Genomic DNA, 15953 nt, shown 5'->3' with positions numbered 1-15953 from the left:
ACCGCGGCGGCTTCACCAGGAGAACACAGGACAACGCTGGACCCAACGTATAGAAACATATATTTTTCTATATGTTGGGTCCAGCGTTGTCTTGTGTTCTTCTCCCGGTGTCTCGTGCTTTCGCTGGTGAAGTTATGTCTGAAATACACCAACTAGCCCACATGGTTACCTTGTTATAGCTTGAAAGGGTTATCGATATTTGCTTCAAGCATGCATCTTAATCGGTTTCTCGCTATACTTAGTAATAGTCATCGGGTATTTTTTTTCATTACAGCGAAAGACATTATATGGAGCTCCCCCCCACCGCATTGCGCCAACCTTCAAAGTAATCAGACGACATAGCTGGCGTGAGGCGGAAGCCGTCGTGCTGCCTAATATGAGATATAACCAAGGAGAAGAATATGGTGGCTGCAATACTCAGCGCGATGCCAGAACTCTCGCTCGGCTTGCCGCCAGAGTTATCAGGTCGCGTGGTGGCCCATTACGCGACCGAAGGTAAGAAAAAGGGGAAGTGGATGGTGGAAGCCGTACGGCGCTACGCCAGAATATTCGCGCGGCTCAGGTTATAGCTAAGAAAAGCAGGCGGTTGCTACGCGCGCGCGTCTGCTAATACTATAGGCGACATAGAATTTATCGCCTGCCGCCGAGCTCAACAGCATGAAAGTCCTCGTCGGCACATAGAAGCCCCTGCTCTGTGCGAAAGCAATGAAGAAAAGAAACTGAAAAATACCGCCGGTCTTTATTGCACGTACTTAGCACAGCATAGCGCACCTGTGTTTACTGTAGCTGCTCCTGGCTCTATAAGCAAGGAAGCAAAGCAGCACAACATAGGGCGTATAAACCGGCTCTCACCGGAAATATATACGCTAATCAGCGAAGCTCAGCACTGCCTGTATTTTTTGATGCGTTAGCATTAGATCCCCCATTAGCGGTAAATGTGTGCGGCGTTGGCGTCCGACGTATGAAGCCTTTAGAGGGAAAAGGAGAAGTTTAGGGAGGAAAAAGATGAGAGGAAGAGGAAAGGAGAGAAAAGGGAGAGGGCGAGAGATAGAGGGAGAGTCGGCGGGAGGCAACGTGTGGCGAGAAACCGCGGTCGCCAATCACAGTCGAGGGCTGGAGAAAATCGAAAGGTTGTGCGACGTGTCACACGGTGATTGGTGGACTGAATCACACCGCCCACCACCGTCCGTCAGGGGTAACACTAATGCTAACGCACACTCTGCAGCATGAATCGGATTGATCGTCTGCAACTCATTTCTGATAAGGAAGTAATTACTCTTTGGCATCCACCCAAGCGCAGTCGTACGGCTAAATGGAAACCTAAACAGCTTTCTCAGAAACTTCGTAGTTAAAGAAAAATTCGTCCTAATGCGGGGTTCGAACCCGGGACCACCGCTTCACCGGAGCAGTCGCTCTACCAACTGAGCTAAACGGGACGGCAAGATTATGGTAGGGCGAGAGCGAATTGATCAATTACTCGAAGTGGGAACAGTGTTGGTCAAACGTTTTAAAGGACCCCCTACCCCCGCCTCTTTTTTCTATCCATCACATTCCTGCTGTTCTTGCCTGTTACGACTTTGCAAAGGGCTGCCAATATCAAATAAAGAAATAAAAGTAAATTCGGGAAAACAATGCGATCTCGCTAACATTTGGAACTTGGATCGATCGAAGACTTTGACGGAAAAATGAAGTTTAGATCTGAGCGGGAACATTAGAAAAAAAAAAAGATGCGTGGGAAACCATTGTAGAGGCACGGGGCTGCTAGAGGCGTGATTAGCAAAGGGACAACCCATCTGTGTGTTTTGCTGTGTTGGGTTTAATGGCGCATAAGCAGCTAAGGCTGTCATGCGCCAAGCTCAAGGCAGGGACAACCCGTCAGTGGGACAAAACAGAATAGGAAAGGAAAGGGTACTAAATTCCACAAGACGACCCAATAAAAGCAGCGCTGTAATAGCCAAGCAAAGTGGAACCGCTTGTTCCCAGCCGAAGAATGGCGCGCTCTCAAGCCAGCTTCGGTAGTCGTGCTTAACGACCCTCAGATCGTTACCACTGATAGCAGTGAACGAAATAAGACAGCCACTATTGCCCAAAGGGAATTTGTTATGCCGTTCATTTAATCAGGCAACCAGACTGGGAAGGAACCTTGAGGTTTATGCCCGGAAATTACGACCCCGAATAAAAGAAGAGCCATTCAGTGCGGCCGATGACGAAATTACGCAGGCGCGTGTCCGAAGCAGTAATGTTGCAGGAAAGCCTGCGTCAGACGTGTGGGTAGCCCTTGGAAAAGCCAGAAAATAAGCGTTGTGATTTCTAGCGGCTGTTACAGCCTCGTAACGCAGTGTAAGACAACTCTTGTACGCCTTTTTCTGCCGAGGTAGGAGTACTTAACACAAAATAATTAATGCAATCAGTAATTAGAATAATTCGGAATTAGTAAGCCATTTAGCACAGCTCCTGGCAACACCGCTATACCTTACTGCGCTGCTAGTGCGCATGCGCGGACTGGTTCCTACGTAGCAGGTGTGCACGAGCAGCTGGCCAGCGCTTGGAGCCATATGGCGCCCTCAGGGTGATGTGCTCATGCGCGGTGCACGCGCGGGCAATCTTCATGGCCTTGTTGGTAACAGTTAATCTCAATGTTAACCAGTCAGCAAGGAACTGAGACAAATCAACACTAACTATAGACAGAAAAAGTTCTGTTATCCGTCTAGTTCATGCACTTTTGTCACTGTTTCCTGCGCGCTGCTTAATGATGGAATTGTGTCCGCATGTATTTTATTTTTTGTTCGTGCTGTTTGATACACTTCTTTCTATGGGCGCAGTTGAAAACAGTCACTCGCAAACCAACCAGTCTGCAACGCTGCTTTACTGAGCAGTGCTTGTCTGGCCGAGTGACAGAAACATGGTTGAACTAACGAAAAACTTCGCGGCCGAAGGAAAGTTTCATATATTAGAAATGAGTTAAATTCAAGTAGACAAAGAAAAAAAATCCGCTGCCGCGCTTTCATGAAGGTCAAGAATTGTATAAGCTAATCCGGCGAGCCAGAGCCGTCGATGATGGAACAAGAAACCCGCGGCTAAGGCCACGGGCCGCTGGCCTTTTCATATCGGGCTCGTTATGAAGGACTCTAGACGGCGACGTCACAACTAGGAAGTAGGTCGCTGAGAAAATAAAAACAAAAATACGAGCACTAAAAGGAAACAAAAACCGAAACATCGCACTCGCTCCGAAGCCCTGGTACGACACGGTGCAATCATAGGACAGTAGCAATCATATGAAAAGGGAGGGACGCGGCGAAAAACATGTTTGCTGAGGGGAAAACGTTTGCGTTGAGGAGGATGGGAAAAAGAAATGGTGTGTGTCTATGTGTTTGTGCTAAGGATAAAGAACGAAGAAGAGGAGCCGTGGGGGGGGGGGGGGGGGAGGTAGCTGTGAGCATAGCGGGGTGCCGAAGATTGAAGGCAGGCCGCCAGCAAAGCTTTGGGAGAAGACTAGCTTCGTCGGCCGGCAACAGTGTTATTAGGGAGCCGCAGAAGGGGAGGGAGCCTTCGAGCTATATGGATGGGGAAGGACTGGAAGGTTAGGGAGGGGAGGTTAAGGTGGAGAGGGAGTGATGGGGCAGAAACTGCGCAGCGAAGAGAAGGCGCAAGGCATGGTTTTCCTGCCGCAGCGCACGGTCGCGGTTTCCGTAAGCTGCTTACGTCAGCCATCGGAACGTCGTTTCGGAAGACGGGTTGCAGCGCCGCGGCGCGGCGCGGCTTCGAACGAACGGACGTGCGTTGCATGTACCGTTGGTGCGTCTTCACCGTACCTCGTTATTACTTTCTTTGTTTTGTTTTGCCGTGGTTTGTGTGTATGACGCAGCGCAGGCGAGGCGTGTTTCGGCAAGCAGTCTTACAAACCAAGGCTGCAGCTTCGACAGGATGGCAAACCAAAGAGTATGGATGATAACAGGTTTTGGAGAAGCACGCCCGGAAACGTACAAAAAAAGCAGACGCGATAAAGAAAGATGGATTGAGTGATAATAAATGACAAGCGTATGGAGGCGTAGACGATGTACAGAGATGGGTACGCACAGAGGAAAACACCCTTTGGGAACCCTCAGGTATAATCTCACGTAATCGGGCGATCCCATTACTAGCTGAAAGACAGATGAAAAAAGACCCTTCAGGGGGAAGGAGAAGATGATGATTATGATGATGGAGCTTCTTTGTCTGGAAGTGTTAGATACGGCACCATGTGCAAGGCAAAGCCAAGTATGAACAAAAAAAAACGATATGATAATGACAATGACGATGGCGATTACGTTGCTCAGTGGCTTCTCTTTCTGGCAGAGAAGGCAGGACTTTTGCCGGAATGTGAATTCTGCTTTTGTGCACTTTGGTGCTGTTAAGCTGATCGCAGTAGTTTCCTACTTACTACTTCGTCATTCGTAACGTATCACCTAACCTCGTTTCGCTTTATCCGCTATGTTGCACAAGCTACCTCTCGACCAAAGCTGTTACGACAAGATGGGCAAGTTGGTTTTCGTTGAAACAGCTACGGAGATGGTGCAAGAAATCACGAACAGAGAACGAGAAAAAAAAAACGTTCACGCGGAACATTACAGTTCTGATGACTAGCAATGTTACCTCTCTGTTTCATTATCTGTATTCTGTCTTTTTTCTCGCTTCCGCTGTCCATGTTCTCCAACTAGCGTTCTTTGTCGTCGTTTCTTTTTGCCTTGTCTTTCAGTGTTCAATTACCATGCATCTTGATCATTTTTAATCAAGCGAAGCTCGAGTAGCACCGATTCGAGAGTTGCCTAGAATTCCGCGGGGACCACTGCTGTCTGCATTTCGATAGCGCGGAAAATTCTCATTCGTTACGTTGCAAGCCTTCTTGATGCAGTTCCTTAACGTTGTTCTGCCCGTAGCTAGCTGATCTTTTCCCATTTGTTAAAATCATAATAAATCCCACTCGAGAGCACATGTGCGGTGCCCTGTAATGTTATTGTAGTGTATTGGCGAAAATAACGAAGCGCCGACCAAAAGGTGTTGTCAAGATGGAAGGACGTTTCGACTTCCACACGGAAGTCTTGTTCACTGATGGAAAAATTCCGCACACAAAGCTTAAGTACGTTGTGCTAATCGTCGCAGGCATCTAGCGTACGAGGGCGGTAGATTGCCGATGTTACGGTTGAGCGTCTGATCTGTTGTCTGGATAAACAAAGACTCCAGATATTGGCGTGACATCCAGTTTTTCTCACGGCCGATAATTGCCGCTTCTTCCCAAGCGATATCATGCTTCGTGTTTTCAACGTGTTCAGCCAGTGCGTTGGAACAAGCCTTCTTTTTCTTGACATCATTCTTGTGCTCATTCAGCCGTCTTTCACATAGGTGAAAGCGGAAACTTTGAAAGACGGCTGAATGAGCACAAGAATGATGTCAAGAAAAAGAAGGCTTGTTCCAACGCACTGGCTGAACACGTTGAAAACACGAAGCATGATATCGCTTGGGAAGAAGCGGCAATTATCGGCCGTGAGAAAAACTGGATGTCACGCCAATATCTGGAGTCTTTGTTTATCCAGACAACAGATCAGACGCTCAACTGTAACATCGGCAATCTACCGCCCTCGTACGCTAGATGCCTGCGACGATTAGCACAACGTACTTAAGCTTTGTGTGCGAAATTTTTCCATCAGTGAACAAGACTTCCGTGTGGAAGTCGAAACGTCCTTCCATCTTGACAACACCTTTTGGTCGGCGCTTCGTTATTTTCGCCAATGTATTCACCCGACCAGACGAGATTTCGTCGAACCTTAGATTTCATTGTAGTGTATTGATGTTAAGCATGTTATTTCTTTCAATATTTTTCCCCCGTTTTCATCAGTGGCCCAATCGGTGTCATAGAGCGATGGCCCGATGACTTCGGTGCAAATATCTTTTCTAGGGGTTGCCTCTGGTCTGTCTTAGCGAATCGCAATGATAGAACTCAAGCAATGTCGTAAGAGTTTCAAAAGAGCTAAGAAATCACAAACGAATGAAGGAAATAAATCTCATAACAAATCGCGCAGTATATACTGCTGCGTCACATATCGCTGTCAGCAGAGGTACAATTTCAAAGAAAGGCATGCCGCTGCTAGGAGTTGCCTTTGTGCTCAATGCATTGCGCGAAAGTGAACAAGTATTCCTGAAATAAAAAAATACTTTAGCAGCAGTAGTTTCACATTTAATCATATTCTACACATAGCCTGTATATTCGATATAAAATCGTTTAATCGTTGTTCGTAAAGTTTAGTGACTGCTGGTTATTGTTTTACGCGATAAGTAGGTTTTTGCTGCCTGTCGAGTGCCAACCAGACGCGAGTAAACAGGCATGCATGTGTGGTTAAACTACGTTCTTTGACGGTTAGTTAACGAATGCTAGAGTCTTCAGATTTAACGATGTACTTTTCCGGCGGTACTGTTGGAAACAAATAGGCACAAGGTTTGCCCCTCTTTACTTGGGTAGCTTTATTTTGCAGCAAGAAGTTAACTATTAAGTAATCTATTTGCTCGTTTCGAAAAACTCGACGTGCACAAAGCAAACAACTTTTTTTTTTGTACGGAGTGATAAAGATAAAAAGAATTCTCCATATGAGCGAAAAATAAAATGAGCAATTCAATAAATAATAGCTTACCCGGTTCTCTTCTTAACGCATGTACCAATAGCTGATTTAGTGACCTTGCACATCAGATTGCAAAGCACTTGTTTACATTAAAGTTTAACTATCTGCAGCAAAACCCTAGTGATGTTTTTATTTGAAGACAGTTAAGGTGTCTTTATACGTGAATACACGAGCTGGCTTGCAGTAAAAAAAAGAAAATAATGAGAAGAAATGGCTGATAAGCTAGACCTGGAAAAAAACACACATGTGTTCAGCAGAAAATGCCTTTGAGAGAAGTTGCTGCCAGCAAGAGTGGCTATAGGCTTTGAAGCTTGGGAAGCTACTCAGAAGGGGTGAGTTTGTGTCTAAATACATGCCATAAAACAGAACCCGTAGGAGTCATTGAAAAGCAAACACAGCGCCAAAGCCGCTTATAAACTTTAGACAGCCGATCACGGGCTTTTTAGCGAACTTCCGGGTAAAGACTATTCTAGCTGCGCTTAGAGGCTTGAAGTTTCAATTCAATACGTGGGATGGTTCCCGTTTCAATCGTGCTAGATAGGCGGAGGAGAAAAAGCTTTGAAAGACGACCCAGTACTAGACATTTTTATTATTACACTGTTTTTAAGCTGCGCGCCAGAAAAACACTGCTGGATGTTTCGCTCAGGTGTACACTGTATATGACGGGATTTTATTGCGGTGCTTTTCTTCTCGACTTCAAAGGGAAAAGGATTACCTTGTTCACTTCTGCCTGGTAAACAAACATAAATCGCCTTAAGCCTAACTGCTGGTTCGACAAAACCGTACTCTCTTGTCTACTGTTTCTTGGCTTCAAAGTGTGGTGAGCACAACATTTCTTCCTTCATTTAACGAGAACTGCCACTAACTAATTCATCAACGAAATAAACGCAACATGTATCAGCTAACGTGGAAGAGACAGCTGCGATGCCGGGTGGCATTTAACAGCGGGGGGATACTTGGAGCACAGAACGGCAAACAGTAAGGCAGGTGTTATTTATCGAATTAAGAAGTGTAAATTAAACAAAATGACATCTCTTAAAGAACCTGCGAAATTTCTGTATTAACATGGGCCGGACCATCTCTTTTGTGTCACTTGACAAGATGCAGCTTGACCTCTGGTTCGGTTGAGATTAAGAAATATGATTTTAAAAGCACTGCTTTTGATAGAAAGGAGATGATCTTTAATTTAAGTGCATTTCGGTGAACAATCCCAGTGCAACTAAAAATTTAAATTTCACATTATTTTGCAACAAAGAAAAAATTGACGTTATTGAGCTCGAATGGCGACGTATAGGCTCTTGATTTTCAGAACCCTATGAAGGTAAATTTCTGAGATTAAGCACAAATTTCCCAAAATGCTTTGCTTGACAAAAAAAAAGCTGCTTTAAGAATATCGAGCCCTTTCACGCGCCAGTGGCGATTTCTCTGCGCAAACTTTATTTTATTGTTTGAACAGCTAATGCAAGCCTCAAGAAAGGCAATTAGACGGATATTTCTTACTCGCAATTTTATTTCGTATTTCGTAAAGAAATTTCGTACAGTGTTGCAATGGGTGGAAGTTGTAATATAGAAGCACCAGTACTTGTCTAATGAGCATAGTAGTGATCAAGGCAACCATTTTTTCTGTTTCATAGACGCACATGACACTAGATGCGCAAAAAAAAAAACGCTGACTTACATCGTTAACCTAAACGCAGCCTAGGTGCTCTAGCGCTACTTGTCCCGACCAGCCGCATAGGTTATTTATGACGGTTTTACAGACACTGTAAGCGGCAGCTGTCGCGACGCGGTTTCTGACTTTCCACTTGGCTGCAGCTGTCGCGAAATCAGTTTAGACTGCAGCTCGCTCTCTACCCTCCGTAATTCTAACTGGCTGTGGCTGGCGTCACGGGTTTCGTCCTTTCTACGTAGCTGAAGCTGCCGCGAATCCAGCTTTCCTCCTTGTCCAGGACACCACCAGGCTTCACTAGGACACATAGCGGCTTTTTCGCTAGCGACACGCCTAGTGCTGGCTCACTTAAAGGAAAGGGGGATTTGCATCACGCCACTTTGCCCCGAGTAGCCCGTTGCTGGTGACCCTCACTTTGTCTTCCCTCTCTGATTTTCATTTTCCTCCCCTCTGAAAGTGAAGAGAGGATTCCCTCTCTCAACCGTGTCACCTGCCAACCGTGAAAGGTGGAAGCCGGCAGGTTGAGGCTTCACCAGGACACATAACGACTTTTTCACCAGTGACCTACCTATTGCTAGCGCACTTAAAATATATTATTTACAAAGTCACGAAACTTGTCTGCATGAAAATGGCAGGCGACGTACTACTAGGTTCGCTGTTTTGAGACATATTACTTCATGCGAGCGCTAGTTAACATATAAAAGCATGGAGCTAAGAATGCAAAAGGTGCTAAATTCGTCTGAGAACAAAGAAATTACTGCTAGGTATTGCACACTCCCAGAAAAACTTCGGAATTCGCACTGTACACAATTGCACACAAAGTGTTTGAAAGGCAAACACAAAAACCCTGCAAAGATAATTTATAGCATGTTCGCATATCAAGATTTTGCGCTAGGTAACACTACGCCCGGACACGAACTTGGGACAGAGAAATTACAGACCTGTCACTCGACCAGCGAAAACGCAAAAAAGAAAAAGGAAAAAGAAATCAAGGGAGCTGATCTGGATCGAAGCTTCGTCCGCGCAAGACGCGATAAACGGACCACGTAGGTCGGTCCCGGTCAGTGCAGAGACTAGTGCGTGTCTTCTCTGGGTCGATATTCAAGCAGTTCGGACCACAGCAGCTCAGAGCGGCCTATGACTAGGAGGAGTGGGAGGGGGGGTGGGTGGGGGGGAGGGGGGGGAGGGGAGGGCACGCACCGAAGAGGACAGTACGACATCGTTGTTTGCATCGCTCTTAAACGCTCATGCTATCATTAGCTGTCTCGCAAACTGCCCATCGTTAGCCTCATTTTTCAGCACATGTGAAAGTTCGATCGAATACAGAGTTCGTTTCCCAGCGCACCCTGTGAAGAAAACTAAACGCTGCGCAAAAAATAGGACGATGGACACTCGTTTTTTGTGACATTTCTCTTTAAGTACAGTCATCAAAGGGCGAAACACGATAATTTGAATCGCAGATTGTTGGGCGAGTTGATGTATGAAGTGAGAGAGCGGTAGGGCAAATACGAGGGTACTAGAACGATAAGGACACACGCCCATTCTGTGAGCTGTTTATTTGAGAGTAAAGAGGCAAATTTATAGCACAGAACTTCGGCACGTGACACATCGCATGATCGCTCCGAATACAGCCAGCAAAATGAAAGCTTTCAAACCCATCGCAAAAACGGTGGCCACGTTGTGATGGCGTCACGAGGTCGCGTGTTCTCGCACTATTAGTCAGCAAATTTCGTCTCGGGCAGAGGCGGGGTTTCGGTGTGACGACAAATCTAACGCTATCACATTAAGAAAAAAAAGATCAGTGTCGTCGCCCTCTTCTCGATGTCTTCTTTTTTCAATCTTCCAGTTCCAAAAATTCTACCAAGGCTTAAATGCCATTATGGCGCACTCCTGTTTGCTCGTTACTGTTCACTGACTTACCCTGCGTGGGCGGCTCTTGTGCTCGTTACTGCAGCTTTCTCTTTTGTTAAATCTGGTAGCTTCTTATTTCTATTCTTTCATGGGACCGCTTTTAGGCACTCCCTTATCTAGCTACCATATAGGTTAGATGTCCTTGCTCGGTAAAATCAGCGGGCTAAAAATGTCTTTGAGATTCTTGTGTTCTGGCTGAGAGCATTAATTATCCGTTTTCTAACTGGCTGGCTCCTGCTGGCAAAAAGCTATCACTTTTTGCTCATCTACTTCTTAGTTCGTCAATGAAAAAAAAAAAAAAGCCATCGTCCGCCCATATGTGCCCCTGTAAAGCGAGCTCTTCCGCGTTAAGCTTCTTTGCGTGGGAAAGCCATAAAACTGGAGAAGTAAAAGACAAAGAGAAACGGTAATGACGCCTAGTAAGGAAATTGCTTGGGCAACTATGATCTTTCACTAAATATACACAAAGAGATTGGGTATTTAAATCAAAATTAGGGTTAACTGAAATAAACGACTTTCACTAGCACTGCCCAAGCGCAGAACTCAAATTCGTGCTCGTCACAAAGTGCGGAATGAGCTTTTTCTGGTTTCTCATCTTTGGGTTACATGAAACGTTGCAAACGTGAAACCAGTTTCTATAGAAGGTGCATTTCTATTTACAGTTGCTCTCAGTTCCTGTTGTCACTAGCGGAGTCAGAGTACTAAATGAGAAGTGATAGACAGATATATAAGCAGGCAGGGCCGCTATGAACTCTGAGGTATGAGGTATGAAATCTGAGTGGAATATGTACTATTATAAGTGGCTGTGCGCATAGCGGGGCAGATCCGACAGGTTTTAGGTCATTATTAACATATAAGTGACGCTACGGCGGAGCAATTGCCGGCAGAGCAAACAAGGCTAATCCCACCTGTGGCATACAACGACTCAACTCAACTCTGAAGTATTCACTGGCCCCATTCCCTTCCTCATGTGTAGGGTGTCAAATTGGGCGTTACGCCTGGCTAACCTAGCGAAAAACAAAAAATAACCCCTGCGCTGAGAAGGGAACACGTAGAACAAATAGTTTCGTATGGCCAAGAAGCTGTGTTCTGGTATTTTTTGCTTCTTCATCGGCATGAAAGCTTATGGAAGGCAACGGGGACTTCCAGCAGCGTTGTAGATGACGGGAAGCCTTACACGTTGGGAAAACATCCCGAGTGTTTACACGACACGAGGGCCTCGTCTAGAGTCACTGCTCTCTGGCTGAATGCTGTCGCGGCTGTGTGAGACTGAAGACAGAAGATGACGGCGTCGTCAGTAGCGAGGGTTTGAGTGCTTGCTAACTCTTGGGCTGATATATTCGGTTGACCGCCAGGTAACGATATCACTAGGTTCTGGAAGTCTTCCAATATAGCGGGAAAAATATTTTTTGTTTCACTGGCATGCCAAATGACGCAATGCATAGATTCGAGGAACTTTACTGGATTCTAATGGATAATTATACAAATTCATCCCCTGCGAAGATAACCGCAGCTTTCTGGTAAAAATGAGAAGACCAAATATTGCGTTGATAAATAAGGCGTACCTGGCGTTATACGAATTTATTCGTAATTTTTTGGCATTGAATAATTTTTATTCACCAGTAAGTAATTTCACTGAAGAGTGCTGCGCTTAATAAGAACTAATTTACTGGCTCGTCAAGTTGCGAGAACTCTTGCTTGCTTGCTCACCATTGACTAGAATTCCGGACTAGTATAACTACTTGGTAATACGCAGCATATCAGCCCGTTTATCAAGTCTAGCGCAATAAATAATTCCCCAGCTGGAAGTCTGCATAAATACAGAATGCATAAACATTCTACAGAATCGATAGACCTCAAGCAGCCATTGCGAATATTGTGTGAGTACTGAGTCATGCATTATTAGAAAGCAAAATGAAGAGGCAAAGTTCTAGGTAATATCAGCTGGAGCCTCTCCGCTAGATCATAGTAAACGTGTTAGAGAGCCTCATACTCTTCTAGAGAACAATACATAGCTGTCCGCAACACTATTAGCAACAAGCTAGAATGCTTATACTCATATTAGCGTTTTTAATGGTTTAAGTGAAACTGGGGTGGTGGTGCAAGATGTGATTCTTTTTCTTTTTTTGCTATAACACACAGGTGAACAAAAGTTTTCGAAGTAATTAATGTAAGGATACTCGGTTTTTGGTTGTAATAACACTACAGCCCATCAGCACCTCAACTGCTGACCCGTGTTCAGGTCTTATTTTACTATTTTTTCGTTGCGCCAACAAAAAAAACTGTGTCTAAGCTCCAAAGACGAATGGGGTCGAACATTAAGCAGGGAAAGTGAATAGCGTACTTACCAAGTACCACTGGAACGGGAAGTAGGGATCCGTGGGCTCTCGCTGGAGCCGCAGGTTCTCGGGTCCCAGCTTGAGCTCCGTGTAGCCACGCTTGACCCGCTTGAAGCCTGTCTGCTGGACAGCCGTCTCCACCTGGGTTGTTCCAGAGGGAGGGGTCACTGAACCACAAAGTTAAGAGCAAAAAATATGTTATTCTAGGCAAACTGGTGACGCCTTCATGGGTGTTTTTAAGAAGCAGTGATTTCCGCAGCGCCCAGCGCAGTGAATGTTGTCACTTCAGTCACAATCAATCAAGCAAAAATTTTTTAAAAATAAAAAAAATCTGAACCTGAGTGTAGTCCTGGGGTGCGGACTATAGGCCGGAAATTACGACACGTTTCTGATTAAATCGTGTAACACTTCATATATGGCAACTGTCATGAGATAAAAAAAAAAACACGAATGAAATGTGGTATTCCAAATTGCAACGGGGAGACTGCCAATATTTCGCTAAATACGTGAGACAAAAGAAATGAGCAGGAAAGGTAAAAACAGGTCACAACGAAATCTTGAAGATCTTCGTATGTTGCGTATGCTGCTTTAATTATTAGGCTGCACTTTTTAATTCCCTTGACGTTTTCCACGCGCGCACTAACGCGCACGCGCATCTAACCTAGCGTCTAAAATATTAACTAGTTCCATTCGAGACCAAGGTCACGTGTGTGGAATGTTCCCCCAGAGTGCAGTTGTTGCGCGAAATGTCAAGGACGGGGTCAGAGATATACCGAAAAGAAAAGAAAAAAAATCGTGCTGTGTCTCGCACGTTATTCGGATCCCAGGGACTCACTACAAATATGCTCCGATTATATTTATCTCAGACACTCCGCAGTCCTGCAGAGTCTGTGGTCAGGTGCTTTGGCGAGATTTACAATGCTATCCAACTAAACTACCTCATCTTCCCGCGATCCCGTTTTGGAACGCTCTGAACGCTCTGCCATGTATGGTCATGAAGAGTGTTCGCTTGGCAGGACCATCTTTCATGGCGAAATATTTCGCTGCACTTACATTGATTCGTGCAGGCTCTGCCTAACGTTAAGTGCACTCGATGTAGTTTCGGGAGTTGTTTCCGCTGTTAAGAACAACCACCAAACCTAACCAAATTACGGAAACGTGGGGAGCAGCTCCATTTGCAGAGCGCAAATGACGTAAATGTTGCGGTCAGACACGTTGCGCGATAGCGCATACGGGAAGGGATGCTTTCCCCACACGCGGTGGTGGCCTATGCGCACCTGAATAAAGAGCCTGGCTGCGGGAAATCAGTGCTACTGCATGCAAAGGTACTACAAGCGCGTACCGACAGCAACTTTGTTGATCACATAATATTGGAGCTTCGCTAGCTTAAAGAAACGGGCGATATAACTGCAAAGTGCTTTGACGTTCTCATTTTCCTTTTAATTTGTTTCGTTTTCCTTCATATCTGTTTTCTTCGTTTTTCGCGTTTCTTTCACATTCGCCAAATGCGTAAAGACAGGCCACCACACATTAAAAGCATCAGGTGCAAGTTTTCGCTTGCCCTCTGTGTGTATCCTTCGAATTGTCGAGTTACTTAAAGATAGCACGACCACAGTACAATGTGATTGCATCAGGTAGAACTCGTCTGAAGCTGTGTTGTTGGTTGATAAACCCAAAGACGTGGATTTACCGTTAAATACACAATGGGTGCCCGTAGCAGTAATACTGGGAAATATTTTATACTGTTCTTTAATTTTTGTAAATCAATTAGGTATTTAGCTTCATCGAATGCGCCTTAGTCGTGACAGTACCTTCCTTTACCTTGAAGAACCACCAAATAATTACTTAAAAAATCGCGCAGCGGTGACAAGACTCAGCCAAAGAGGGACGATAAGAAGTTGAAAAATAAACTCTTTGTTCTAACTTGGGCCATTGAAAAAAAACTGCACTGGTAGGAGATGAAATCGACGGTCGACAATTGTCGAACATCGGAATCCCTGTCTCTCTATGTCGCGATCAATTTAAAGGTGACAGGTCCTTCGAGATAAGGTGCCTAAAACATCGACAACAACCTTTAACATCGTGTTAGCGATGACAAGATTCAGGCAATGAGGGGCGATAAGAAACTGAAAAAAATAAACTCTTTGTCCAAAGTTGTAGCATTAAACAAAAGTGTACTGGTCGGAGGTGATATCGACGCTGAACAGTTGTCAAAGATCGGAATCACCATCGCTCTCTGCCGCGATCAATTTAAAGGTGACAAGGAACCTTCGAGATTGGGTGCCTAAAGCATCGACAACAACTTTTAACATCGTTGAGCATAGAACTGCCGTGTGTGATCAGTATAATTCGAAGGCGCTATGGTAATGTGCCGCGAAACAAACAAAACGACAAGGCCGCGTGAGAGAGTTGATGAACAAAGAACACGGAAAAATAAGCACAGCAAATCAGAGCAACAATATTCCGCTCTTGTCCGCGCTGTGCCGAGCAAGGACGATCGAGCCGTTTAGGTGAGCCAACATTTGCGAAATTGCTTAAAATGTACCGTCTTTGCGAAAAGTATAGCTAAACAGCGCAGTTTGTTTATTAGTCGTCTAGCGGAGTATTTCTGGCACCACTTCAGCTTTAAATCTCTATGTGTCAGCACAAAGGCAGCTCTTTGACCAAAGCTGCCTTTGCGCCATAAAAATTCATCATCATCACCATCATCTAAATCACTCTTAAGTGAGAAGAGCGCTTGTACTCACCTCTCGGTACATTTTAGTCTTCAGGGGTACCGTAAGGGGTCCGCTATAGCCCTGAGAAGCAAACCCTTTTGCCTGGCTGCATTTGGCAGAAACGGTGTAACGGTATATATTTTAATAGTGCAAAGCCCTCTGACCACAGCTCTGGCTGCTGGACAGTATAGAGCGGCTGATATATTAACTACAGTGTTCAAAACCTTTAGGACGTCAGCAGAATGTCGTCTACTCCGTTTCAGAGCTTTATAGTTTAGACCTTACATAAGGCGGTCACCATTTCCCTTCTAAAGTTTCTTTCGTGCTGGGGTAACGAAATCCACTTGGTTTGATTTGAAAAGTGAAAAACGCACGTTTGATCTTCAACATTTATCTACAAAACTGCGTATAAAACGGTATTATGGTTGAAAAACTATAACAGGCTACAGGTGATTGAACAAAATGGGCTCCCGAGGGAGAGCGCAACCAGTTAACTTTTTCCTAGCAGCAGATAAGCAGGGAAACAGAAAATAAAATAAGGGATTATTTGCTCATTGACATCGACCCGAGCGCAGCCATACGGTTTCAAAGGAAAGCTATAGAGGTTTCTTCCATACGTCTTCCTTTCGTCCAATTCGTCCTCCGCATCATAAAATGATGCGAAGAA

General features: G+C 45.0%; 1 protein-coding gene across 2 annotated transcripts in view; it reads right to left on the bottom strand.

The window, feature by feature from the left end:
* amon (prohormone processing protease amontillado) overlaps positions 1-15953 on the bottom strand; it is a 227840-nt gene that overhangs the window by 31290 nt on the left and 180597 nt on the right. For both annotated transcript variants that reach the window (XM_077637874.1, XM_077637873.1), the window contains exon 3: positions 12579-12710. In XM_077637874.1, coding sequence (XP_077494000.1) covers positions 12579-12710 — 132 coding nt within the window. The remainder of the gene's footprint in view (positions 1-12578; positions 12711-15953) is intronic.

This window comes from Amblyomma americanum, chromosome 9, assembly GCF_052857255.1.
Source record: "Amblyomma americanum isolate KBUSLIRL-KWMA chromosome 9, ASM5285725v1, whole genome shotgun sequence".
NCBI lineage: Eukaryota > Metazoa > Arthropoda > Arachnida > Ixodida > Ixodidae > Amblyomma > Amblyomma americanum.
This window is presented reverse-complemented; position numbering and strand designations above follow the sequence as displayed.